The sequence below is a fragment of the Nerophis lumbriciformis genome, linkage group LG17 (genome assembly GCF_033978685.3).
Source record: "Nerophis lumbriciformis linkage group LG17, RoL_Nlum_v2.1, whole genome shotgun sequence".
Taxonomy (NCBI): domain Eukaryota; kingdom Metazoa; phylum Chordata; class Actinopteri; order Syngnathiformes; family Syngnathidae; genus Nerophis; species Nerophis lumbriciformis.
The window spans coordinates 15,425,464-15,453,279 of record NC_084564.2 but is presented as its reverse complement, the minus strand read 5'-3'; the positions used below and the strand labels follow the sequence as shown (position 1 = coordinate 15,453,279).

The window sequence follows — 27,816 nt, the reverse complement described above, 5'->3', positions numbered from 1 at the left end:
ATCTGCAAAAAGCAGAGACCTAATCCTGCAGCCACCAAACCAGATACCCTCAACACCCTGACTGCGCCAAGAAATTCTGTCCATAAAAGTTATGAATGACTGGACTAAATACAAAAACAATAGGAACCTTGTATGCTTATTGAAGGAGACGTGGCTGTTAACCAGCTGTCCAACAAGTAAACACACTACAGGACTATTTATATCAGAGAATTTAGATGCAAGCTAGTACAATCGGATACTTGTTTTTCTCTGCAGATATCGGGATATTGGGACCCTCCTAATATTTTGGATTTTTGTTTTGTGACCCAAATCTCCTGTAAAGAAACCAAACCAAACAAAAAATAATTACAAAAAAGACAGCTATGATGATATGCTCACATTTATTGTGTGGTGACTTTTTATATACATCCATTTGTATTTATTTTATACACCTAATTTACATGATCGGGTAATAAATTAAATTTGCTAGCAATCGTCAGACTGTGACACAGCAAACGGCACAAAGCGACGTAGTGACATGATGCGACTAATGGTTTGTTAGTGTTTGTAATATATTTGAAAACACCAATGAAGGAGTTTGTGTGGTCATTGCACTGTTCCACGAGCCAGTCGCTAAAAAAAAAAAACCTACAATTTAAATGTATATGTTTGTACAGTTTGGTTAATATTAATAGTGTTGTTGCGTTGAGCTAACCTGCATGTCAGACAAGTCATACAAAGTGTCTCATTGGCGTTGACTACTACTAGTGTGCTACATACAGTATAGCTTACCGACATACATGTAAAGATCACGATAGGTCATTTCTCCTTTATAAAAACTCAATCGCGTGACAAAAAAAGTGTGTACATTTTAGTGCGTGGGAAATAAAGAGAATTATTGTATGTACAACAGAACCTGCTCTTGTGGTTTTTCCATCTAAACATTCTACTGCTAGTTTAGGATTAGAAACACCGACAACAAGAGTGACATGCGAGGCCCCTCCCCCCTCCGACCACACACACGCGCGCGCGCACACACACACAAAGAGAAGATACAGAATACACTAACGGTTCCTCACACTAAACATGCATCCTACAGTACTACAGAGCAGGTTGTGTGTGTTGGAGTGTGTTTAAAACCCAGAGTTTGTGCGTCTTTACATATCTAACACTACATGACAATTGTCGACTTGACTCCATTGTTGTGGCTCTCTCTCATTAATGACGTGATTATTGCACGCGAGCACTGAACTTGCAAATGTTCATGCAGAATGAACGAGAAGAAAACAACCCACCATGTGACGGTAAACTCTTTGGAAGACTAATATACATTGTCTAGTGAGTGTGTGTGAGACGGGGTGTAGGGCGATCAAGGGTAAGTACATGGTTACGTGGCACACTACCAATGAACCTACTAATCGCTGTGTTACGCCCTAAAGCTGGGCATAGACTGCAGAATTGTCGTGTTTAACTGCAAAATTAGCCAGTGTACTACTTGGCTGCAACCAAGAGAGGCGCTGATGAGTATGCAGGGACTAGTTTGCTGTCCAACCAAGGAAGCAACATGACGTCAGCTATGGGGAGTGGCGCCACATCCACCGCGTTATGGTGACATTCACTGTTAATGCAGCATTAAAACAGGAGTTCAGAACATTCAGAAGGAACACTCTTGCTGTCAACGTCAAGTTTGCACTTGTCAAATGTGCCTATCGAAGAGTTTCCGTATGTCAATAAGTCATTAAGAGGACATTATGACGACAAAAATGAGATACAATCGCAAATGAGCATGTTTTGTGCGGTGATGAAAAAGGTTGTTCGGGGTTTGGGTAATCTTCTCAAAACTCTGCTGACCAAACCTCGGAAACGTTAGAAACTACAACATGGCTAACTACGCCTACTGCAGTTTGAATTTCTTTTAGAGTTGCCCAGTGTATGCCCTGCTTTAAGGAGATACGCACATTTCCACCAAGCGGTACAAAAAAAGCAAACACAAACCAGATAAGGGCTTATTGTTCCAAAGTGTGCGAAAGTGAGCTGAACTGTACTTATTGGTGGAAGTGTGGCTTTACAGACAAGAAGTCATGTGACGAGCGACGCCATTACAGTACCTTTTTTCGACAATAGGAGTAGGAGTGTTAGGGTCTATCATTCTAGCATGTAAATTATCTTACATTCCAACATTCTACACCTTGTTTCTGTTAAAACACAAAAATCGTCAAGAACCACATAAAATAATCCCGGCTACGAACAGAAGAGCAATGCCAGAATTCCATCTATTAAGAGGGGAGAGTTAAAAATAATGCCGAGAATTATAATTATGATAAAAAAATAAGGGGGAGATAAAATCTCCAAGTGGTCGCACTTTATCCCTGCAATCTACTCCACGACAGGACGGGACGCGTGTGAGGCGCAACAGGAGGAGGAGAGAGGACGTTAGTGACGTGGAGATGTCTGCGTGGACCTTCATGGGGACTGGGAGCCCGACCTGTAGCTCTTGAAGCTGCCCAGCAGACTCTGCACGCCCTTCCTGACCCGGCGAGCCACCGAGTCGGCGGGAGGGGTGGGCAGGCAGGAGGCCAGGCTGGGAGGACGGGCGTCCAGACATTTCTGGTAGCGGAGCTTGGGGGGGAAAAAAACAGGAAACGTAGGGCATGTAAATAAAGATTAGGTATGAATTATGCAGTGTGGGTACAATGCTTTTCATGCATTACAACGAGGGATAGGTACACTTCACATTTGAACTGATACCTCATACCTGGTAATCAATACATGTGCCAATATTCTAAGGCTGAAACGACGCGTCGACATAGTCGACGTCATCGGTTACGTAAATACGTCGACGTCGTTTTTATGCTTCGACGCGTCGCATATTTACGTCACACTGCCGTCATGGCGGAGCGCAAAGCAGATGATGCGAGCGGTGCGAGCGAGGGAAAAAAAGCACGCCAAAAGTCGTCAAAAGTGTGGGAGTATTTCAATAAACAAATGTATATAATTCGGCATTATTTCGGCCAGTCGGCTTATAAAATCAGAGCCGATCAGTTTACGTTCGCGCGCAGGTATAACGCGGCGCGCTCCTGTCTCATCTGCTGGTGCGCGAGCCCGGTAATTAGACCGCTGTGTCAAATCAAGGAGTACAAAAGACGCCAGCGCAGAGTGGAAAAAGGTTTAGTTCATTACAGATAACCCAGAGTTGTGCCAAAAGTATGTAAGATTTAATATTTCTCTTCGTGGGTGTGGCGCACCTGTTGCGCTGGTGAGATGGGAGGGGGGGTTGTGTGCATGTAGCGTGCTTAGTCTGGAGGCTAAATACACACAGTGTGTTATGTAACTGTTGTTTAGTGTTGATATTCTTTGCTTAGCTTGATAAATGTTGGAGCAGTTTGCTTCATCAGGAGGGTGAAGTCGCTCAATTTAAAGTGTTGGATTTAACTGTGTTGGTGAGGGCGTAGAAAAAGGGGCATTTTTCTACCAGTAGACAGCGTTTAAGATTGAGTGTTTCACTGCTAAATTAATAATATATTTATATTGAATATGGATTTTAAATATGTATCTAAATAGGTGGTTAATTGGTTAGGTATTTATGTATTTGCATTTTGGGTTTTCTGTTGCATTTATCTATTGTGTTTCTGGTGTTAAATGTATTTTATATGTATCTTGGTGCATTTATGTTGAGACAATTTATTTAAAATCTGTTTTAACTTAAAGGGAAAAGATGTATCCATTTTCTTGCACTTGTTTAATGGTTAAGAGTTTGATAGCTAATTAATAGTTGTAAATTATGGGATTGATAATTGATTGATTTTTTACAGCATGTTAATCTTGTGGTGTTTTGTCCTTAAAGGTTTTTCACCTACTAAAGAAGCTAAAGGCTACTAAAGGCTACTAAAGGCTACTAAAGACAGCTAATGACAGCTAAAGAAACTAAAGTCTATTAACACTGCTAAAGACTGCTAAAAAGACTAAAGAAGAAAAAAGAAGCTGTTTCTTGGTTGGAAAAACTGTTGCAAACTAAAGGAAAATAAAAGGAAAAAGTAACTACGGTCTGGTCTTTTGAGTGAAATCCAGAAGCCACATTCAGCATTGGTACATCTCTTCAAGTGTGGGATAAGCACAGCGAAAAAAGCAAAACACTTGACAGTTGTTGTATGCACACTGTGTCGAGCGGAAATGGCCTATCATAGCAGCACAACGGCTATGAAGGAACATTTGAAAAGAAAACACCCGACAGCGTTCTTGCCATCACCATCAACTAGTCAATCGTCCGCGTGAGTATACATTGTCATCATTACACAAAATCATGAATGTGTCATTTGTATCTGCGTTGTAAATTCATAAACTAAAACACTGTTTCGCTCTGAGAGGCGCGTTTGGCATGCCTGTTCAGTGTTTACAAAGACGCGCTCCTCTTTAACGCTAACGTTAATTAGTTGTGCAAATACCTTTTACAACATTAACAGTTACATATACTATGTACAAACCAACAATTAACTTTCACTTTAATCATACTATCATTGTTGTGTTATTAAGCAAAATAAGCAATACTTTTACTTTTGTTGAAATGTTTACACTGTTACAGAATATTTCGTTTTGCACTTTTTTGTATTGGATGTTTATCTTTATTTTTGCACATTTTAAAGCAAAATAAGCAATACTTTTACTTTAGAAATGCTTATACTATTGCAGAATATTAAGATTTGCACTGGATGTTTACTTTTATATTTGCACATTAAAAAGCAAATAAGCTACTTTTAATTTTGTTAAATGTTAAAAGTTTTAAATGTTTACATTGTTACAGAATATTTTGTCATGTTGTTGTCAATGTTGACTGAGTGGCCATACTTTTTTTTTTGTATATAAAAGTCATGCCTTTTGAAAAAACTGGCCAACATTTATTTTTTCATCTTCATTTTAAATAAAAAAAATAATCGGTAAAAGGAAAAATAATCTATAGATTAATCGAAAAAATAATCTATAGATTAACCGATTAATCGAAAAAATAATCTATAGATTAATCGATAGAAAAATAATCGTTAGCTGCAGCCTTACAATATTCGGTTCTTCTGTGTATGTTCATGAATGTTAACTTGTTTACTGATAAAATAAAGTTCCTTGATTTAAAATTTAACAGTGAGATGATAAGAAGTACGAGGAGGAAAGAGAGTGATGCCCTCAGCACAGAGCGATGAGAGAGAGGTGTATGGTCAGAGAGTGTTTGGGCCTATGTGTGTGTGTGTGTGTGTGTGTGTGTGTGTGTGTGTGTGTGTGTGTGTGTGTGTGTGTGTGTGTGTGTGTGTGTGTGTGTGTGTGTGTGTGTGTGTGTGTGTTTTGTCTCGTCTTGTCTTGTCCCATAGTAACAGTGGTACTATTGTATTGTTAGTGTATAGGAATTTTTCTTGTTTTTGTTTGTATAGTATTGTTCTTGTATTATATTGTTTATGTTAAATGTGGAATGAGTGAGAGGGGTTGGGATATTATAAGCAATTGCTTCATCCAACCCCTTTTCAAGCCTTGCATTAATGTCTCTGCCAAAATGTAAAAAAAAAAAAAAAAAGTGTGTTGTTGTATTGTGCAGGTTTGAAATAAATACTTCAAATTCAAAATTCAAAATAATCATACCTGTGCTTTCCAGTTGGTATATCTTGATTTATCACACTTCTGAGTCTTATTTGCAAGAATTATATAGTAGACTTTGCATGCAGTTACAATTCCAAGACGTTAGATGGCAGTAGTGTATAGACTACGGTGTGTTGCCTAATCAGCGAGTCGTCTTTGCCATTAAGCTCAATCTAGTCTTTTGTTGCACTCTAAAAAAAGTGTTTATACTGTAGATATTGTACTTATTACACACATATTATCTTAATTGTAGTTTTCATTGCCAAATGTAAAAGTGTTGAAATCACCATGTAATAATAAGTAGCATGTCTACATCGAGCTAGTGCATTTTGAAAAGGTTTGTTGTTTAAGTCAATTCAAGCAATATATTAGTCAGCTTCCTAATAGGTGTATATTAATCTTACAGCTATGTGGTCCTATTAAAGGCAATTTTGGTATTTACATGATTTGTATACATGTCTATATTCCTCCTAATTTTCTTCATAAATTCATTTTATATGAACTTTAGACATGTAATTAAGAGTATTAATGTTTAACAATTTGACAGGCAATTTAAAACATTTTTTGATTTCTGGGAATCATTTGCAACTTGTGTTAACGATTCCTGTCGGCGCACGTGCCCTCACCAGGCACAGCGTGGATGCGGCACAAAAGTTGGAGAGTTGTTCACGAAAAAGGATGACAACAGGGCAACTTGCAATACTTGCAAAGTAGATATTTCATCAAAAACAGGAAATACTACACAGATTGTGAAAACTTTGAATGAATGACACATTTTCGATCACGTTGGAGCCGGAAGTGAATCTTCACCAGCAGCAACAGCGGCGATGTAGTCGATGTACTTTAGGTAACTAAGTAACATGTTAGCTCCTCATTGTAAAGCTGTTATTATTAACTGTAAATATGAAATTAATACTTATCATGCAAATTGTGTCAAAAAAGTGTCTGACTGGCAGGCTACACTCCGTCTGTCTGAGAATTGTTCTCCAAACCGTAGACACCGTAATAGGGCTTGAAAAGTGTGACATGGAAACGCATTACATTGTTGGTCCTGCTGGCTTCTGACTCACTTATTTACATGGCCGAATGAAGACTCTGTACTTAAGTTTTGTTTTTTTTCTTTAAAAAAGTTCAAAACATGACATCATTCACTGCTGCAATCGTGGTCATAAATGCTTTAGGAGAAAAAAGGATTTGGTGAGATTTTTTTTCATTTCCAGCGTGAAAGCAAAGCCGAAAGAAGTCGGGTTATGAAGGTCACAAAGAGACGGCGAATAGCCTGGATAGCAGCCATGGAACGATTAAACATCACCTGGTACATGTTGGTGTGTTCACGGCATTTTCAGACTGGTAAGTTGGAATCAAAGCACGTTTTATTCCGTTTCACACGTAGCAGTTAGTAGTAGGCTGTTAGCGTTAGCCAATCACACCACAGGCGAGTTTACAAATAATGTACAGTATTTTAGAAATAAAGCATGTTGTCTGTTAACTTTTAGTCTTGGGTAAGCACAAAAATTAATGAGTACTATTTTCAGAGCAGTAGCGCAGTGATCAAAGTATTTCAAAGTAACATTGGGCTTGTTTTTTCAGGGAAATCTGTCAACGAAACGAGGCCCACGCATCTTGAACACGTAAGAGATGAAAGCCGTATATTCTGCGTATTTTCAACAAAGAACAATGAGCCTTAAGAAACTTTGCATTCTGAAATTCTTCACCAGAATTAAATCTGACTCCATAGACAAAGTTTAGCGGCACCTTTACTTGAAAGCTCTCGTCCATCGGACGTGCTAATAGCTTTTATGAGTCAATTCCACCATTTTCTATTATTTTATCCAGATAGCGAGCCTTTGGAATAGGGTACCGTTTGACTTGGTACTTTCCTTTGGATTTTATTTTATTTTGTACAATCCATTTTAATACAGTTTGTTACAAACTTTCACATTGTAAACAAAGCCTTTGTCCAAAGAGTATGGCTACCCAGCCCCACAATGCATTACAAAATCACACCATTCGAGCCTTATTAGTCAGAAAAATCTCATATAATTTTGAAGAGAACAGATATGCTTGTTTTTCTGTGAAATACTAGTTAATGTTTATAGCTGGTGGTTGCATAATTGCACAATGCAGTTATTAGACCTGACTTGCTTGTATTTGTCCCTAGCTGACATAGTTTTACTTTTGAGCGGACAGCTCATATATTATTTTAAAAATAATCATTTTATGTGATAATTTGGCTTTTTGTACAGTAGACTGATAATTTTACTATACTAAAAATGTTTGTTTTTTCTGGGGAACCCTGGGCCCTGACTATGGTTGTCGGCATCTTAAGATCCCACTGTTGAATTTGTACATGTATATTCCTTCTAAACAAAATAAAGTTAAAGCTAATCAACTTGTTTGTTACCCCTTTATCCTAATGAGAATCGACAAGAGAGCCAATTGGCCGAATCCTTAAGGATAATCAAAAATGGAATTGTAAAAATCTGAACAATTCCTATCCCTAGTCTTGACTTGGCAAATGCGGATCCCAGGTTGAGACATTTTAAAACCTCTGCATTAGAAAGTAGTTGCTCCACCTAGTGGTTATGAGGTACATTGCAGTTTAAACAACTCCCATCTCTTCAATAATAATATTTCCATTATTCCTGAAAAGGTAAGGAGGATTAAGTATAATACAAATCTAGAGCCTCACCATGCATGCGGCCTGCACGGCTTCGCTCAGACTGGCGGCGTTGGGCTCGCACCAAAACTTGTGACAGGTGAACTCTCTGGGACCGTCGGCCATGATGAAGGCGAAGGTGCGCACGTCCTTGCCCACGCCCATGAAAGACAAGAAGCGCACCCTGCACTCTGACAGCACCTCTTCGGTCTGGGCGTTAAAAAAACATGTGTGTTATAAGTAAATAAATAAAGAATGTGTGTATCATCTTAACATTACCTGTTTTGCAAGTATTGTGAGAGTGGCGGGCGCCACGTTCACAGAAACGGGTGTCCATTCGGTTTTGTCTTTGCCCCTTGTGGCTACCTCTAGAACATCATTGATCACATCAATACCTGAGGAACATTTTAGAATATATTCAGAAGCCCATCAATCACAATACAAATGTCAAATTCACGACATGAGTGTTTTCTTACCCACGGGCTTTGCAACAGGCTCGCTGCCAAGGTAATAAACATGGAAGCGCTGGAAAAGTTCATTTTTAGGAGCTGGAAACTCTGGCGGGAAATAGAGAAGCATTTAGGGGTGAATTCCTTCTTTAACAAAATAAGCTTTATTTACCTTCAGGGATGCCAAAAGGTTTACCCGTGTCAGAATTGAGATGACTAACACCCAGCCTGGATGCCTTTCGTTCCATCATTATCTGGTATTCAGGAGATAAAGACGTTTTCGAATACGAATTCGATGTGGTGAGTTGAGAATACATCGGCAGCGTGACGAGGCTAACCTTGGAGCACATCTCGTGCAAAGTGGTGGCGATGTTCTTAGCGGGCGAGTCACAGCGGAACACGTGACACTTCAGGACCTGCGTCAGGTTGTCTCGGGCCACGTAGGCAAAGTCTCTGCAGGAGAGACGGCACAGTTAGCAAGAGCTACAACACTAGTGTGTGAGACAGTCAGCAGTGAAGTACAGTGGCACCTCGGTTTTTTTGTAAGTCCCTTTTGCTGTATAGTTCGCTTTTTAACAAAAACTTTCTCTAAAATATTGCCCTGGTTTTTGTTTATCGTCTTGTTTATTATACGTTTGTTAGCATGCGTATCATCCCAGTGTCCAAACAAAGAACCACACGCACTAGGGACTCAGTCTCTTTGTTTTCTTTATTGAGTATGACTGCAAAATGATCCATCATGAGGACAAAAAAAATATCAGCTCTTAGATGAAGAAGGTGAGAAACACTAATGACTTCAAGAAAGAGCAAAATATAAAGGTAGTGATAGTGTAGCTCTTCCCTTCCTTCCTCCCTCTCCACTAATCGTCATCTTTGCTAAAAAGAGTATGTCAAATGCTAAATCATATATTTAGTTAATCACTTATATGTATTTCTGCATTGTTTTCTGCATGTAAAACTACAATTATTCTCTATAAGTGTGTTTTGTGTTAGTATCGCTGGGTGTCTGGAACAGATTCATCTGATTTGCCTGATGATTTCTTATGAGAAAAAAAATGCTTCATCTTTCGTACGATTGACCTTTTGGTACGGATTACTGAGGAAAAGCGAAGAACCACTGTAGATATAAACACACAACACGACACTTTAGAAAAACTTGACAAGGATAACAATGAATTCCAGTGTACCTTTCCCTGTTCATGTTGAAAAAAGCAGCATGGAAAAAAAGGACAAGAGTGTTAGAACAATGTGAGGCAGACAAGCAGCAGTTCAGATGGATGCAGTACCACATAAAGTCCAGCAGAGGGCCTCAGCGTGCACTAACAGGCCAAAGCAAGATCAGCAGGACTCAACTGAAACCTCCCTTTAAATGCCGCTACAAGTATAGTTTAAATTAAAAGAAACTAACTTTTATAGTTTTAATAACAAATGTAACTGTAATGTAAATGATGTCAAATGAAGAGTTAATGTTAAAACTGTCCTGAGTTTGGTGGATTATGTCGTGTATGTTGGAAAACTGACCTGCCGTTGTCTCTGCCCACGCCCCACACGCGGATGCTGCCGATAGGCTGCGTGTGGAGCAGTGTCTGGCCCAGTGGATCGATCAAGTTCATTGTGTCGTTCTCCAGCACCATCAGCATGTCTTTACCCTGCAAGAGAACACACACACAGATTAGCACACAATATATATCAATTAAACTAACAGCAGATTATATAGGATGAAGCGCACCTCTCCCCAAATTCCAGCAGCGTCGTGCAGGTTGTGTTTGTGGTAGGAGAGCTGCCTGATGCAGTTATTGACCGCCACGCTGCTTTTGCCCGGCGCCATGTCCTCCTCTGACATCTCCACCCAGCCCAGAGAACGCACTGCAAAATACTGACAGTGCACAGGCAAGATCACACAACAGTAAGATGGGGGAAAAAAAGGCAAATATACTGTAGCTGACTTTTTTTTGGGTGTACTTCTATTCAGACACGAAACATATAAATAACTACCGCCACCACTACCACTACTGTGCATACCAGAGGAAAGTGCAATATTCAATTTATGTTTACACTCATGTTTACTTCCTGTGCAATATGTTTACATCCATGCATACCCCAATGTGTATATAGATGCCCAGATGACATACTGGTTATTTTTATATTCCACAACTACTCTGTACAATGTCTATTTAATGTCTCATTGGGGTTTTCATAGTGTTTTAGAATTGTATTGCATCTCAGGTGTTGCATTTCAATGTGTACAATGACAATAAAGATCATTCATTCATTCAAACAATACCTTGCTTTCTAAATCGGTGCAGAGTGGAACAAGTTTATCTTCCTCTTCAGAATGGGTGCAGTTGTAGCTGCAAAGTGAGGGCGCAGAAAAGGCCGTTAGCAACTGGACATGTGAACAGACAACAGCCCAACGTAAAGAAATAACTTCAGTGGGAAATACTTGAGGTTGATGGAAGCATAGCGCAGAGTGGCGCCCTCAAACTCTCTCAGGCTCTGGTCGGACGTGACTTCGCCTTCCTCCTGAAGACATACAAACATGCAAGACTTCAGATATTTACTTATTTCAAAGAACCTGATTACTGGGTGTAAAATAGAATGCCTGGCAATGATGAACCACTCTGGCATTTATGGGAGTTAAGATCATTAGTAATTGTTATTGCTTTGATTAAAGTTTGCAGTTTACCTTCCACAGCTGCCCGTCAGCAGCTCCTTCGTCCGCTGTGGAGAACTGAGCCCAGGATTCCTGGAAAATGTCACATTTGACATTAACGTTTACAGCCCGACATGCCGTGAAACAGAGTGTTAGAGCTAAAACCAGGCAGCTCAAAGCCATGCTGTTTCATGTATAATATCATAGCCAATTTCCCTAATCCAATCCATTTCCCATCTAAAAATCTTAAATCCATTAATCACGACTCAATCCACGCTTTAATATTGAAAATGTGTCAAATCTGTTGCCAAATAATTTGGACAGTGTAAACTTTTTTTAAAGTCTCAAAATGGCAATTTTGAAATAAGAAAGGAATTGCAAATCAAAATCTACCTTTATTTCAGCTAGGGATATAACATTATATGAAAATTTAATATCACAGTTATTCTGACGAAAATCATCATTTACAGTACAGACAAGAATGAAATGTCATTGCATTAGCTCATGGTAGTGCACGATAAAAGAGCAATAAGGTGCAGATTTAAATAAATAGATTACAGTACAGATAAATATATTGCACTTTTGCATATGCATCCACGGGCGGTATAGCTCGGTTGGTAGAGTGGCCGTGCCAGCAACCTAAGGGTTCCAGGTTCGATCCCCGCTTCCGCCATTGTAGGCACTGCCGTTGTGTTCTTGGGCAAGACACTTTACCCACGTGCTCCCAGTGCCACCCACACTGGTTTAAATGTAACTTAAATATTGGGTTTCACTATGTAAATCGCTTTGAGTCACTAGAGAAAAGCGCTATATAAATATAATTCAGTTAATTTACTTCACTTATGGATGTATGTTATATTCTCTTAAAATTCCAGCGAGTTAATCCATTTTTGGAGTGAATTGAGAGGATTATTATGATGCGTTCAAGAGTCTTATGGCCTGAGGGAAGAAGCTGTTACAGAACCTAGGGGTTCTGCTACGGAGGCTGCGGAACCCTTTTTAGAGTCCAGCAGTAAAAACAGTCCTTGGTGGGGTGGGAGGAGTCTCTGCAGATATTCTGAGCTCTGGTCAGGCAGCTGCTTTTTGCGATCTCCTGGATAGGAGGAAGAGGAGTCCTGATGATCTTTTCCGCCGTCCTCACCACTCTCTGCAGAGACATCCAGTCTGAGGCACTGCAGGCTCCAGTCCAGACAGAGATGCAGTTGGTCAGTAGGCTCTCTATAGTGCCTCTGTAGAATGTGGTGAGAATGGGGGGAGGGAGCTGTGCTCTTTTCATCCGACGCAAAAAGTGCATGCGCTGCTGAGCTCTTTTTACAAGAGCTACGGTGTGTAGGGACCAGGTCATATTTTCAGTTATCTGCACCCCCAGGAACTTGGTGCTGCTTACGATCTGCACTGCTGTGCCGTTGATGAAAAGTGAAGCATGGCTGGACTGGTGCCCCCTGAAGTCAACGATGATCTCCTTGGTCTTGTCGACATTCAGGACCAGGTTGTTGGTTCTGCACCAGTCAACCAGATGTTTCACCTCCTCCCTGTAGTCCATGTTGTTAATGTCACGGATGAGGCTCACTATTGTTGTGTCGTCCGCATAATTCACAATGTGATTAGTAGTGGACCTGGCGCAGCAGTCATGAGTCATCAATGTGAATAGCAGCGGACTCAGGACGCAGCCCTGGGGGGAGCCGGTGCTCAGGGAGATGGCACTGGAGGTGTTGTCGCCCACTCTCACAGACTGGGGTCTGTCTGTGAGGAAGTCAAGCAACCAGTTGCATAGGGGGGTACTGAATCCAAGGGGGGCCAGTTTGCTCACCAAGTGCTGCGGGATGATGGTGTTGAACGCCGAGGTGAAGTCCAGAAACAACATCCGCACATGTGTGTCCTTTCCTTCCTGGTGTTCTAAGCTTAGGTGGAGTGCAGAGGAGATGGCGTCCTCTGTGGAGCGGTTAGGGCGATAAGCAAACTGGTATGGGTCAAATGTGGGAGGAAGTCTGGAGGCAATGTATTCCTTTACCAGCCTCTCAAAGCACTTCATTATGATGGGGGTGAGTGCCATGGGGCGATAATCATTGAGGGAGGAGATTGTGGGTTGTTTAGGTACTGGGATGACTGTGGCCGTCTTAAAACATGATGGTACCACAGCCTGGGTCAGCGAGGTGTTGAAGATGTCAGTGAGAACCCCAGCCCGCTGGTCTACACATCCCTTTAGCACCCTGCCCGGAATGTCATCAGGTCCCGCTGCTTTCTGGGTGTTCACTGTCCTCAGGGTTCTCTGGACATCCGCTGTGTCCAGGTTAAGCGGCTGCTCATCAGGGCGAGGGATGGATTTCCTCATCTGAGTGGTGTTAAGTGCCTCAAATCTCACAAAGTGGTTGTTGAGGTCATTCAGAAAGCTGATGTTGTCACAGGGACGTGATGACATGTATGCCCTGCCACATTCGTCTAGTGTTCGCGGGGTTCTCAAAGAAGTCCTGCATCTTTCTGACTGTGAGCACACCTTGCAACCCTAATGGCACGGTACAGATTAGCTCTGGTTGTTTTAAGTGCCACCATGTCGCTAGATTAAAAAGCGTTATTCCGAGCCTTCAGCGTTGCACGTACCTCACAGTTCATCCAGGGTTTCTCGTTGGCCTGTGTGGGGATGTTCTTGATTACACTGACATCCTCCATTCACTTCTGAATGTATGCGGACACAGACTCTGCATACTCCTCCACACTTGTGTGATGATTTTCGGTGGCGGCTGCCTTGAACATGTCCTAGTCTGTGCTTTCGAAGCAGTCTTGTAATGCTTCCATTGCTCCCTCTGGCCAGGTCCTCACCTGCTTCACTGTAGCTTGCATTCTGATCAGCAGAGGCTTGTATGCAGGAATTAGCATCACAGAGAGATGGTCTGGGGAGCCGAGGTGGGGGCGGGGTGCAGCTCTGAATGCCAGCTTGATGTTGCTGTAACCATGTCTAACTTGCTTCCACCCCTGGTTGCTAAATTCACATACTGATGGAAATGAGGGAACACAGTTTTCATGTAAGCTTGATTAAAGTCCCCTGCCACGATGAAAACTCCCTCTGGATGTGTAGATTGCAGTCCATTGATAGAGCAGTACAAAGCATTCAACGCTTCTTTGGTGTTGCCACTGGGAGGAATGTACACGGCTGAGAAGATCATAGCACTGAATTCCCAGGGTAAATAAAATGGCCTGCATTTTATAGTTAATAGTTCTACATCGGGAGAGCAGTGACATGAGACTATCTTCCCGTTGTTGCCATTTGTTGTTAGTGTATATGCAAACACCGCCGCCTCGGGATTTACCGGTAAAAGTGCTACTCCTGTCCGACCAAAACATTGTTAGCCCTTCGATGATAACTGCCTCGTCCGGAACGGATGGTTTCAGCCACGTTTCTGTGAGAAATATGGCGCAGCAGTCTCTCATCTACCGTCTTGCATTTAAATCCAGCTTCAGGTAGTCCAGTTTGTTCTCCAGGGACGGACATTTGAAAGCAGGATGGAAGGAGGATTAGCTTTTAGCTTTGTTGTTAGCCCCGCTCCGCATCGCTTACATCTCCTCCGTCGACGGTCCCCGCTGGTACTTGGCTCCGCTGCTTCACAGGCCGGTGGATGTAGCCGCCGTAGAATTCCCATGCTACCGATGAGGTCCAGCGTATACGTACCTTTTAGTCTAAAACTGTTCGATTTATTTACATCTAAAATTATCTGGCGGTTGTATGTTACTATAGAGTGACTACGCTGGAAGTTAACTTTGACATTTTCAGAATTTACCGATATATTTGCCAAAAGAGTTCCATTACTACCACGAGCCTCTGCAGCCGCAGCGAGCAGGGCGCAGCCATCTATAATCTCTGTTTAGTATTCCTCTCAGTTTGCTCTCTGTCCTAAGAGAGCAAACCTTGTAGGTTCAATGCGCCCAATTTAATATCTTAGTTGCTTAGAGAGCAATGTGTTCATTATAGAAGTTTAGATTGGGTTATGTTGTTTCTTAATAGGAAAAGACATTAATGTCGTTTGTTTTCATGTTAGCATTTAAGCTAGCAAGCGGGCGCCAGTCTGTCAAAGAGCAGATGTCAATCAATTTTTTCAAACATTTTAATTTAAATCTGAGTTTTACTGCAGTCATCATTAATACCGTTTATCATTACATCCCAAATTGCAACATTCTATTACTACCAATTGCATTTAAATATCGTTTCTTTAGGTGCAAAATAACAAATATGTAAGGCTTTCTTCTCGGAGTCTTATTTTATTCGCGCAGTCAACGTAATGCAGTAACGTGCAACATTTTTATTGTGAAGGCTGGAAATGTGCTCTTGTTTCTCAAGGCCCATTTGACCACAGTCCTGCAGGCAATTGATATTATTCCTTGCGAATCTGTATTGAACAATTTAAAAGATATTGATCAATTATCGATCACTATTTTACCAAGCCCTAGTAAACAGCATGGTTGGTCTGGAATCTGATATGAAACAGGATTTCGGTTAAGTGATATTCTAGGAGGGCACACAAACAATACATTTAAATTTCTACCAATTTGAAGACAATCTATCCCCAAAGAAGATGATAGAATTTAGAAAAATGTGTTCTAGTGCCAAACGGTTTCATCATACAACCCATTTTGACTGTACAGGCGATGATTAATTAACAAATTTCCATTATTAACATTAAAGGGTCAAAACGACAATTTGCGCATTTTCTAACACTGTCAAACATCCATCCATCCGGATATCCTTCCATTTTCTACCGCTTATTCCCTTCGGGGTCGCTGGAGCCTATCTCAGCTACAATCAGGCAGAAGGTGGGGTACACCCTGGACAAGTCGCGACCTCATCGCAGGGTTAACACAGATAGACAGACAACATTCACTGTCAAACAAGCGTTATAAAAAGATTAACCACTGGTAAAATGTCAAAGCGGTTGACTAATTCAGAATGTTGTGCATAGGATAGACTGGAATTAAAAGTAGTCTGTTCCAGTGTCAAACTGTTGCCGGCATATAACCTTTTAACTGCACAGGCAATGTTTTGTTTGGCTAACATTTCAACATTCTTAACTGCCATAAAAGTGTGAAAAAAACGCAACAATATTCTTACTTAACAAAGCTATAGAACGAAAACAGCACCTTTTCATCTTGACGTTTAACCTTTCTTATTGTCACTCAGGTGCAAAAAAAAACACAAGCACTATTAAAGGGAAAAGGTTTTCTTAACTTGACAAATTACTGCTTTAAAGGTGAGTTAACTTTTTGTGTATGTTCTTCACTTAACAAACCTTTCTCTACTTTTGAAAACATTTCTAAAAAAAAAAAGCCTAAGAAAAATCTACTTTGGTGCTAAATTTAGCAATAACAAGGTCTGGCATAGTAACAGCATGCATGACCAAAATTCATGCGACTAATTAAATTTGTATAGAGGGTCGACGGTAATATTAATTAAATAATATTAAATCTTGATCCTCTCACCTCAGGCTCCTCGCACGGCGTTGTCTCGAGGGACATGGTGGAGGACAACATGGAGTCTTCCACATGCCCCAGCGGGGAGGGGGGCTCCCACTGGGTGGTGCCTGTAGGGATGTGCCAGTAGTAGGTGCCCGACGTATCTCGCACCCTCATCCAGCCGGCGGGGAGGTCTGTGTCTGTCTCAAAGGCGCTGGAGTCCCAGAAGGTCTCTGAGAGGATAAATTGGGCCCACTTTACTCCCCGTAGTATTGTGTATTGTGTAGGGCTGAAGTGTATCACGATATAGGTGTTTTACATCGGTCAAAATCAATATTTTTTCATATTTTTTATGACCTATTCTAAAACAATATATTTAATGTAAACATTTTTATTCAAAATGTAACTTTCTTCTGATTATAACCCTCTTAGGGATCAGGTGAAAGGAAAGGTAAACACTCAAACAATGTAAACAAACTTCTAAAATAACATTGAACACTTTTGAAGTGAAGTACTTCTTAAAACTAAAGTGCAAAAATAAGGAATATGTAAGCAAATGTATTAAAGTCTAAAAAAACAGTGCAAAGTGTGAAAATGTAAACATAGAGAAACCTGAGCAGAACTATTTTCTGCAGGTTTAGTGCCGGCTGTGGTCAAGGGTGTGGTATTACTGATTACAAGCACCTTGGTCTGACTACGGTCCGTTTTAAAAAGTCCAAAAACTGCCATACTGTCTAGGTGACTTTTCCTTTTTTATCGACAACTTCTTCACTCTCTGCAGTCATTTTTAGTTTCTCTTCTCACTCCATGCACAGAATCAACTGCGAGACAACAAGATGACGCAACCAAACTTGATAGTTGATACTGTGTTGATACGTGTCACTCCCACCGATCAGTGATAATGTCCTGCGTTGCTCGTCTACCAGAAAACAAATTCCTTTGTTCATGCAACCAACCTTGCCTCGCAACTTCCGGTTATTTCCGATGGAAAAAAATACATATATATTCAACGTTTATCAAACGCACTTCTTGTTGATATCGATTACGTGTCTATCGTGATAAAAATAGATATCGTTTTATCGCCAAGCTCTAGTAGTGCAACACAACAAACGTGTGTTTACCTCTGTTTCCATTGGGAGAAGTGTCCGAGGTGTTATCCTGAGACACAGCAGGCCAGTTGGATTCTTCATCGCTGGGCGTCCCGTTCATGTTGGCAAACAGGAGGCATGCATTCCCGCCCGTGTCGCCGCCCTCTCCCTGGGCCTCTTCAGCCCCTTCATCCCCTCCAGCGGACGTCTCCTCTTCTTCCTCGGACTTCTCTCCCTTCTCCTCCTCTTCCCTCTCCTTCTCCTTGTCCTCCAGGCTGTGGATGACCAGGGGCTCATTGAGGATGTTTTTTTCTTCCTCCTGAATCAGGCCAGGGGTCGTGGCTATTTTAGGAGACTTGGTCTGCTCTTCGTTGCTCTGATGTTCCTCATCTTGGCCCACAAAGTCCTCCATGTTTCCATTTTGGCTGATGTTGCAGTTGTGGTCCTGCTCCGGCTGGTTCTCGCTGACTTTGCGCAGCTGGTTCTGGCCCTCCTTCAGCCACTTGGCGTTGGTGCCCGTGGACTCCTGGTCACACCAGTCGTTCAGCTTGTTTTTTAGTTCCTCGTCGTGCTTCTGCTTGTTCGCCACCACGTAGGGCATGTCCTCGTCCTTGTGGCCACCCATGGTCACTTTCCACGTAGCTGTAAGTAAACATAATGAGATTAGATGAACCTTAGGCCCCGTTTTACACTGCACACCAAATTTTTTTTGCCCTCAAGTTACACAGATCAAATTTTTTCTGCCAGTCTAAACGCTCAAAAGTGCTTAAAAAATGATATTTTGCTCAAAATGATCTTTTGGCATCATATTCAGGCTAGGGTTGTCCTGATACCAATATTTTGGTACCAGTACCAAAATGTATTTCGATATTTTTCTGTACTTTTCTAAATAAAGGGGACCACAAAAATGGTATTATTGGCTTTATTTTAACAAAACATCTTACGGTACATTAAACATATGTTTCTTATTGCAATCCAAGAACAATGTTGTCCTTAAATAAAATAGTAAACATACTAGAGAACTTGTCTTTTAGTAGTAAGTAAACACACAAAGTCTCCTAATTTGTCTGCTGATGTATGCAGTAACATATTGTGTCATTTCGCATTCTATTATTTTGTCAAAATTATGACAGACAAGCGGTAGAAAATTGATTATTAATCTACTTGTTCATTTACTGTTAATATCTGCTTACTTTCTCTTTTAACATATTTTATCTACACTTCTGTTAAAATGTAATAATCACTTATTCTTCTGTTGTTTGATACTTTACATTAGTTTTGGATGAGACCACAAATTTGGGTATCAATCCGATACCAAGTCGTTACAGGATCATACATTGGTCATATTCAATGTCCTTTAGTGTCCTGGGACGTATTTCCTTAGTTTATAAACATAATATTTTTTGTTTTTAAAAGGAAAAAAGATGTTGTGATGCTAAAAAAATATCGATGTAATTATAGTAGTATTGACTAGATACGCTCCTGTACTTGGTATCATTACAGTGGATGTTAGGTGTAGATCCACCAATGGCGTTGGTTATATTGTAGTGTCCCGGAAGAGTTGGTGCTGGAGGGAAAGCACCTATGCCTGAGGGGGTTTCAGTGTTATAACTTCACCTTTTTCGTTAGTTTTTAAGCCAGAATGCGTCCGTTCTCCCTTTTCTGTCTACATACTGTCTGCTTGTAAGTAATCAGTGATAGTGCGCTGCCGAACTTGCTCCTCTGCTCGGAAAACCAGCAATGTCACGACGTGACTACGCGCTGTCATGCCCGTTAAAAAAAAGGGGGATGTACTTTTTAGAGGCGGTATAGTACCGAATAAGATTCATTAGTATCGCAGTACTATACTTATACCGATTGTAATCTGATCTTTTCAAATGTGACTGTAGTCTAAACACAATGCGACCTGAATGTGGCCTGAATGTGACTTTTTCGTCAGCTTTGGGCGATCTACGTCATTCGTGTGCGCCGGAAAGACGTAGTCGCCAGCGGAAGTGGATATTTCATCACAACATCCTGTTTCGGTGAGCAAAGTTTATTTAAGACAACCGAATTTTCGGTGCATCACTTGTCAATAGGGCGCAAAATATCAGGCTATATGTAATACATGAATATTTATTTTGATTCTGAAGAAATAGCGATTGTTGTAGGACCGGAATCAACGCTGTGGCGCATTTGCTTATATGTGAGTTGAAAAATAAAGCTCCTGTAGATCCACGCTCATGTCGGTCTCTCCTCTACTTAACAGCCATAAAAAGATTACAACCCTCCGAAATATATTACCGTACACTATATACATCCATTCATACATTATATTACTTTCATTTACATTCACATAAAAAAACACTCATTTTTAAGGAAGTAGTAGCGACTTCCTCCCGGTCAACTTACAAACCCCGTTTCCATATGAGTTGGGAAATTGTGTTCGATGTAAATATAAACGGAATACAATGATTTGCAAATAATTTTCAACTCATATTCAGTTGAATATGCTACAAAGACCAAATTATTGATGTTCAAACTGATAAACATTTTTTTTTTGCAAATAATCATTAACTATAGAATTTGATGCCAGCAACACGTGACAAAGAAGTTGGGAAAGGTGGCAATAAATACTGATAAAGTTGAGGAATGCCCATCAAACACTTATTTGGAACATCCCACAGGTGAACAGGCAAATTGGGAACAGGTGGGTGCCATGATTGGGTATAAAAGTAGATTCCATGAAATGCTCAGTCATTCACAAACAAGGATGGGGTGAGGGTCACCACTTTGTCAACAAATTTGTGAGCAAATTGTTGAACAGTTTAAGAAAAACCTTTGTCAACCAGCTATTTCAAGGAATTTAGGGATTTCACCATCTACGGTCCGTAATATCATCAAAGGGTTCAGAGAATCTGGAGAAATCACTGCACGTAAGCAGCTAAACCCGTGACCTTCGATCCCACAGGCTGTACTGCATCAACAAGCGACATCAGTGTGTAAAGGATATCACCACATGGGCCCAGGAACACTTCAAAACCCACTGTCAGTAACTACAGTTGGTCGCTACATCTGTAAGTGCAAGTTAAAACTCTCCTATGCAAGGCGAAAACCGTTTATCAACAACACCCAGAAACGCCGTCGGCTTCGCTGGGCCTGAGCTCATCTAAGATGGACTGATACAAAGTGGAAAAGTGTTCTGCGGTCTGACGAGTCCACATTTCAAATTGTTTTTGGAAACTGCGGACATCGTGTCCTTCAAACCAGAGAGGAAAAGAACCATCCGGATTGTTATAGGCGCAAAGTTGAAAAGCCAGCATCTGTGATGGTATGGGGCTGTATTAGTGTCCAAGACATGGGTAACTTACATATCTGTGAAGGCGCCATTAATGCTGAAAGGTACATACAGGTTTTGGAGCAACATATGTTGCCATCCAAGCAACGTTACCATAGACGCCCCTGCTTATTTCAGCAAGACAATGCCGAGCCACGTGTTACATCAACGTGGCTTCATAGTAAAACAGTGCGGGTACTAGACTGGCCTGCCTGTAGTCCAGACCTGTCTCCCATTGAAAATGTGTGGCGCATTATGAAGCCTAAAATACCACAACGGAGACCCCCGGACTGTTGAACAACTTAAGCTGTATATCAAGCAAGAATGGGAAAGAATTCCACCTGAGAAGCTTAAAAAATGTGTCTCCTCAGTTCCCAAACATTTACTGAGTGTTGTTAAAAGGAAAGGCCATGTAACACAGTGGTGAACATGCCATTTCCCAACTACTTTGGCACATGTTGCAGCCATGAAATTCTAAGTTAATTATTATTTGCAAAAAATAAATAAAGTTTATGCCACTTTGGCCTGCAGACCAAACGTAGTCAAAGAGACACCGGCAGCCAATCTGCTCTTATTTTTGTTTGGAGGCTACTCAGAAAATGTGTCCTTAACAAGGTACTGCACTACCAACATAACTCTTGTAAAGGTAAACAAAACAATTACAGTAATACCTCAACTTAAGAGTGTATTGAGATAAGAGCTTTCTCTCTGGTAATTGTTGTGCTTTAAGTTGCAAGCAAAAACTTCAGCATCCCCACCATTAGTTGGCGTAGAAAATGCCACAGCGAACCACCCAAAACATTAGGTCTTACACACGAGCATTAGCTTACAGGTAGAGATGCACATAACTTTGTTTTCCAAGCAGGGGAAGAAAGAAAGTGAGTGTGAAGGACAATGTTAAGGAGAACAAAGTGATGCTATCCATTGAATTAAAAAAATAAATCAACAATAACATTAGCGAGCGTAATTTGCAATTTGAGCGTATTACTGCTGGTCTGTACCATGCTGTAGCAGAATGAGCCAGCAAAGAATGTTAAAATAATTTTAAAAAACACCAGCCATTTATCCATGAAAATATGGAAAAGCTGCTGGTGATGTTTGACAGAGAAGCAGCTGGAAGGAGATACCTTAGAAGTCCGCTCCCCAAGGCAAATGTACATAACTATTTTATCACTTCATAAAACTACTGCAGTTGTTTGTACAACATTCTATTTTATTAATTTTTCATACAATAATTCTCATATGAAAGTTGTTCTTTGTTAAAGGCATGAGAAATGGTAAAATTGCGCTGATTTAGTGGGACCACAAACCAAGTAAAGTGATTTCAATTCATTACAATAGTAGATGTTCAATTGATATGATTTGAGTGTTTTTGAGTTAAGAATTAATTGAGGCACTACTGTACTCATTTATTTTTGGACATTTTACCTAAAGTTCATTTTTAAACAAAAAAAACTGCATAATGACTTAACCCTTGTGTATTGTTCATTTTGTTGTCACTTTTATGTTAAAATACTGAACAGATGTTTACCTTATCCCAATAAACATCTGTTCAGTATTTTAACATAAAAGTGTTTGATTGTGAGGCATTAAAATCCACAAAATGCAGCGGGTCCATCAGACCCACAAACCCTGGCTGAGTAACAATATGAACGTTGCACGGAAAATTTCTCTGCCAGTTTCTGCATCCCACAGGGATTCTTCTTTTGTGTTTCTGCACCTGCGGTTCCCACACAAGGTTGCAACATTGTTTATCAACACTGTCTGCTCTCATTTTCTCGCACATTTGACCCTCTGATGTTCTGTGTACCTACACTCTGTCCTCCCCGTCTAGGCCTGCTGTGTGTGTGTGTGTGTGTGTGTGTGTGTGTGTGTGTGTGTGTGTGTGTGTGTGTGTGTGTGTGTGTGTGTGTGTGTGTGTGTGTGTGTGTGTGTGTGTTTGTGGTACACAGTACATCAATTTCCACTCTTCTATTAGCCCCGGGTCCAATGGACTCGGACATCTTATACGTAATAGAAATGTGTAGGGGGAGTGTATGGTGTGTGGTCATTAAATATATATTCTGATATATGTTCTTCACAGAAAATGAGCCAAAGTCAGTGGAGTCTCAGTTTGAAAAATTAATTAATTGTATCATTTTTCTTTTAATAAAAAATTAAAACGGGTCCCACAGACCCGAACACCACACAAGGGTTAAGTATTGACATTCCATCTATATCAGTGGTTCTTAACCTTGTTGGAGGTACCGAACCCCACCAGTTTCATATGCGCATTCACCGAACCCTTCTTTAGTGAAAAATAAAATGTTTTGGGGTTTTTTTCAAATTCAAGACAAAAGTTATATGTTTTTGGTAACACTTTAGTATGGGTAACACATTCTAAGTAACAAAGACTTAATTTAGAGTGTTTTGGACACTAGGGGAACATATTCAAAGTAACAAAGACTTAATTTAGAGTTATTTGGTTAGGGTTAGGGGGTTAGGGCCAGGGTTATAATAAGGCCATGCCGAATAAGGCATTAATAAGTACTTAATAATGACTAGTTAAGAGCCAAAGTGTTACTAATTTGCATGTTAATAAGCAACTAATTAATGGTGAATATGTTCCCCATACTAAAGTGTTACCATGTTTTTTTTACTGGTGCACAAAATTAACCGTGCATGAACATCACCTTGTTCAAACAACAAAACCAACACAGTGCATAAACTCACAACAAATTACACACCTGCAAATCAGTCTGACTTCTGCTGTTGCCGTATTCGTAATATGCCGATAGGGAGAAGTTTTTATTTACACGAACCCTTGAGCCTGACTCACCGAACCCCTCGGGTTCGATCGAACCCAGGTTAAGAACCACTGATCTATATTGTTTGGTCTTAAAGACATCCATTTACATAACATTTATTAGCTCAATACTATACACCAGTGGTTCTCAAATGGGGGTATGCGTACCCCTGGGGGTACTTGAAGGTATGCCAAGGGGTACGTGGGATTTTTTTAAAATGTCTGTCAAAAAGAAAGGTGAAAAGAAATGCAACAATGCAATATTCAGTGTTGACAGCTAGATTTTTTGTGGACATGTTCCATAAATATTGATGTTAAAGATTTCTTTTTTTGTGAAGAATTTTTTAGAATTAAGTTCATGAATCCAGATGGATCTCTATTACAATCCCCAAAGAGGGCACTTTAAGTTGATGTTTACTTCTATGTGTAGAAATCTTTATTTATAATTGAATCACATGTTTATTTTTCAACAAGTTTTTAGTTATTTTTATATCTTTTTTTCCAAATAGTTCAAGAAAGACCACAACAAATGAGCAATATTTTGCACTGTTATACAATTTAATAAATCAGAAACTAATGACGTAGTGCTGTATTTTACTTCTTTATCTCTTTTTTTTAACCAAAAAATGCTTTGCTCCGATTAGGGGGTACTTGAATTAAAAAAATGTTCACAGGGGGTACATCACTGAAAAAAGGTTGAGAACCACTGCTATACACCATCCATACATCCATTTTTCTACCGCTTGTCCCTTTTGGGGTCGCGGGGGGTGCTGGAGCCTATCACAGCTGCATTCGGGCGGAAGGCGGGGTACACCCTGGACAAGTCGCTATCTCATACACAAACCATTAAAACCAAAGTGTCCTGAAAAAATAGCTTATTTTGATTATTTTACTGGACACTCAAAACAATGTGTATATATTAAAGTAAATATTAGTGATATATACAACAATATAATAGAGATTGGGTGTTAGCATGTTAGCTTGGAAGCGGCTTAGGTCGCCGGTATAAACTTTAATCGGTGTAAAATACTAATACCGACTAGATAATTGACATAAATGACAATATGCACAATATTGATTATTTTAACCATTACTGTCATCCTTTCCGGCCTTTTATTGGATTTACAGTAATCCTTCGAATCACACACGTATTTCGCCATTTGCCAACATAACATCTATAATAGATGTGGGGGGGAGGAAGGTGACGCATCACGACGGCCTTTTTTCCGCCGTTATGCAACACAAACACTCCTTCAGTGGCACCCACACTTCGCTGGATGTCAGCTACATTTTTGGAATGCCATAGCCGCAGCTGGATGACAATAATAAAATAACGGGCACCGTCCACTACCATCACCGTCCTCCATCTTGGCTAGGCTAATGCTAGCTAGCTAACGTCGCCGCGGTGGAGGATTAAACACCACATTCTCAGTTAAAATGTAAACGAAACATTCCTACTTACCGCCGGACCCTGCTTGGCTTCGAAATATGTCGAGTGTGTGCGAGCTAACTACATGTTTCTATGTTAGCGCGAAGTGTGCCATCCGTCTGTAGATGGTGGCGGTGGTGCTCGGCTGGTGATGGAGGAGGGGGGAGCCTGGCAGCTTCGTCACCTGCTGACGTCACGGACAAGCTCAAACATGACTTTATGCATTATTTACAACACCTACAAGGGAAAATAATATCCTTAACTACCATAATTGATGGATTTATACGGTGATATGCACAATTTTAGGCGCGCAGTTAGTTTGTCAAAGATCGTCTATACGACAGGAATGCTCTGCTGCTTTCAAGGACCCGCAGTAAAAAAAAAAGACTACTCAAAGATCCGAGGAGTGCAATGCTGTTTTTTAAAACAATCTATGGCAAAACCACTATCGGACAGCTGGGATTATTCTGCTTTTTTTAATTTATTATATTTGTATTAATTATTTTCCAAAAACAACACCAGCCAAAACATATAACAAGCAGAGGAAAAACAAAACACACAAGACAAAGCAAATAAAACAAAGCAAAACAAACCCCCCTCCCCCACACACTCCCACACACATTCACTGAGAGAAGTTACATGGACTAGAGAAAATCCAAAATGAAAATAAATTAAAATAAAAACAAATAAACTAAGAAAAATAGATAATAATAATAACAATAATTCATACATTAACCATCTGACCAAGCCAGTCTATTGAATTTTGCAGTCAAGATATTTCATCCCTCTGCTTCAACCCTAAACTAACACCCTCCCCGGATTGATAATAATCAAATGTAAATAATCAAATGTAGATAATTTTTCTTATGCTTTCTGATCTCTCTCTATGTCCACTACTTGCTGTACATATCCTTCCAAGTCAGACCTACACTGTTTCAATGTCCCCAGATTGTAGATAAAATGTAAATAATTCAATGTATATACTCTGATGATTATCTTGTGTGATGACTGTATTATGATGATAGTATATATCTGTATCATGAATCCATTTACGTGGACCCCGTTAAACAAGTTGAAAAACTTATTGGGGTGTTACCATTTAGTGGTCAATTATAGGGAATATGTACGTCACTGTGCAATCTACTAATAAAAGTCTCAATCAATCAATGCTGTTTTTAAGGCCCTATTGCAAAAGCACTAGTCGGAGAACTACACTATGTAACTGGGATGTTCTGCAGTTTAAAAAAAATAAAATAATGGCTAACGTGTAAGTTAAAGGTCCTCTATACAGTATATGATAGTAGCGCTCTGCTATTTTTAAGCAACTGCAAAAAAAAACGTAACAGGAGGACCTCTTCCAACATTAAAAACAGTTGCAAGTCAAAGATCCTCTATGCGAAAGTGGCGCTCTTCTGGTTTTAAAGGACCTCTTCCAATGCTACAAAATTGCATGTCAAAGATTATCTATGCGACAGTAGCTATTTTTAAGTGCCAACTGCAAAAACATCTAAAAGGACCACTCTGCTGTTTTTAAGGACCTCATTCAACACTGCAAAATTGCAAGTCAAAGATCCTCTATGCGACAGTAGTCTCTGCAGTTATTAAGCACCAACTGCAAAAACATGTAACAGGATCGCTGTGTTGTTTTTAAAGCACTCTTCCAACATTAAAAAAAAATGCAAGTCAAAGATCCTTAATATAACAATGAAGCTCTGCTATTTTTAAGCACCAACTGCAAAAGCATGCAATAGGACCACTCTGTTGCATTTAAGGACCTCTTCCAACGCTACAAAAGTGCAAGCCAAAGATCATCTATGCGAAAGTAGCGCTCTGTTGTTTTTAAACACCAGCTGCAAAAACATGTTACAGGATCGCTCGGCTGTTTTTAAGGACCTCTTCCAACATAAAAAAAAATGCAAGTCAAAGATCTTCTATACAAGAGTAGCGCTCTGCTATTTTTAAGGACCTCTTCCAACATAAAAAAAAATGCAAGTCAAAGATCTTCTATGCGAGAGAAGCGCTCTGCTGTTTTTAAGCACCAACTGCAAAAACATGCAACAGGATTGCTTCGGTGCTTCTTAGGACCTCTTCCAACAATTAAAAAATTGCAAGTCAATTATATTCTATACAACAGTAGCGCTATGCTGTTTTTAAGGACCTCTTCTAACAGTACTAAAGTGCAAGTCAAAGATCCTCTATGCGACAGTAGCACTCTGCTGTCAAGGGTCCTCTATGTAAGGGAATGGGCATGTTGCAAAAACACAAGTCAAAGATCCTATATATGCAGGAGTACAAATGTTAGGCTCCCAGACCAGGAAGTTGTTGATGACATTCCAAAAACATATTATTAACTTGTTTTTGTCCATAACTAAGATTTTAGCTTGAATTTATGAAAACACAGAC

At 40.2% G+C, this 27,816-nt stretch overlaps 1 protein-coding gene across 1 annotated transcript; it reads right to left on the bottom strand.

The window, feature by feature from the left end:
* Positions 1–363: 363 nt before the first annotated feature.
* Positions 364–25,695, bottom strand: apbb1 (amyloid beta (A4) precursor protein-binding, family B, member 1 (Fe65)). The gene is made up of 14 exons (XM_061972615.2): positions 25,447–25,695; positions 17,917–18,525; positions 16,823–17,028; positions 11,390–11,449; positions 11,147–11,226; positions 10,988–11,054; positions 10,433–10,579; positions 10,225–10,352; positions 9,042–9,156; positions 8,876–8,957; positions 8,731–8,811; positions 8,534–8,649; positions 8,288–8,464; positions 364–2,598 (listed from the first exon to the last, which is right to left on the bottom strand). Exons 2-14 carry the CDS (start codon positions 18,506–18,508, stop codon positions 2,443–2,445), a joined length of 2,007 nt encoding a protein of 668 aa, XP_061828599.1. The 5' UTR covers positions 18,509–18,525; positions 25,447–25,695; the 3' UTR covers positions 364–2,442.
* Between the last annotated feature and the right edge of the window lie 2,121 nt (positions 25,696–27,816).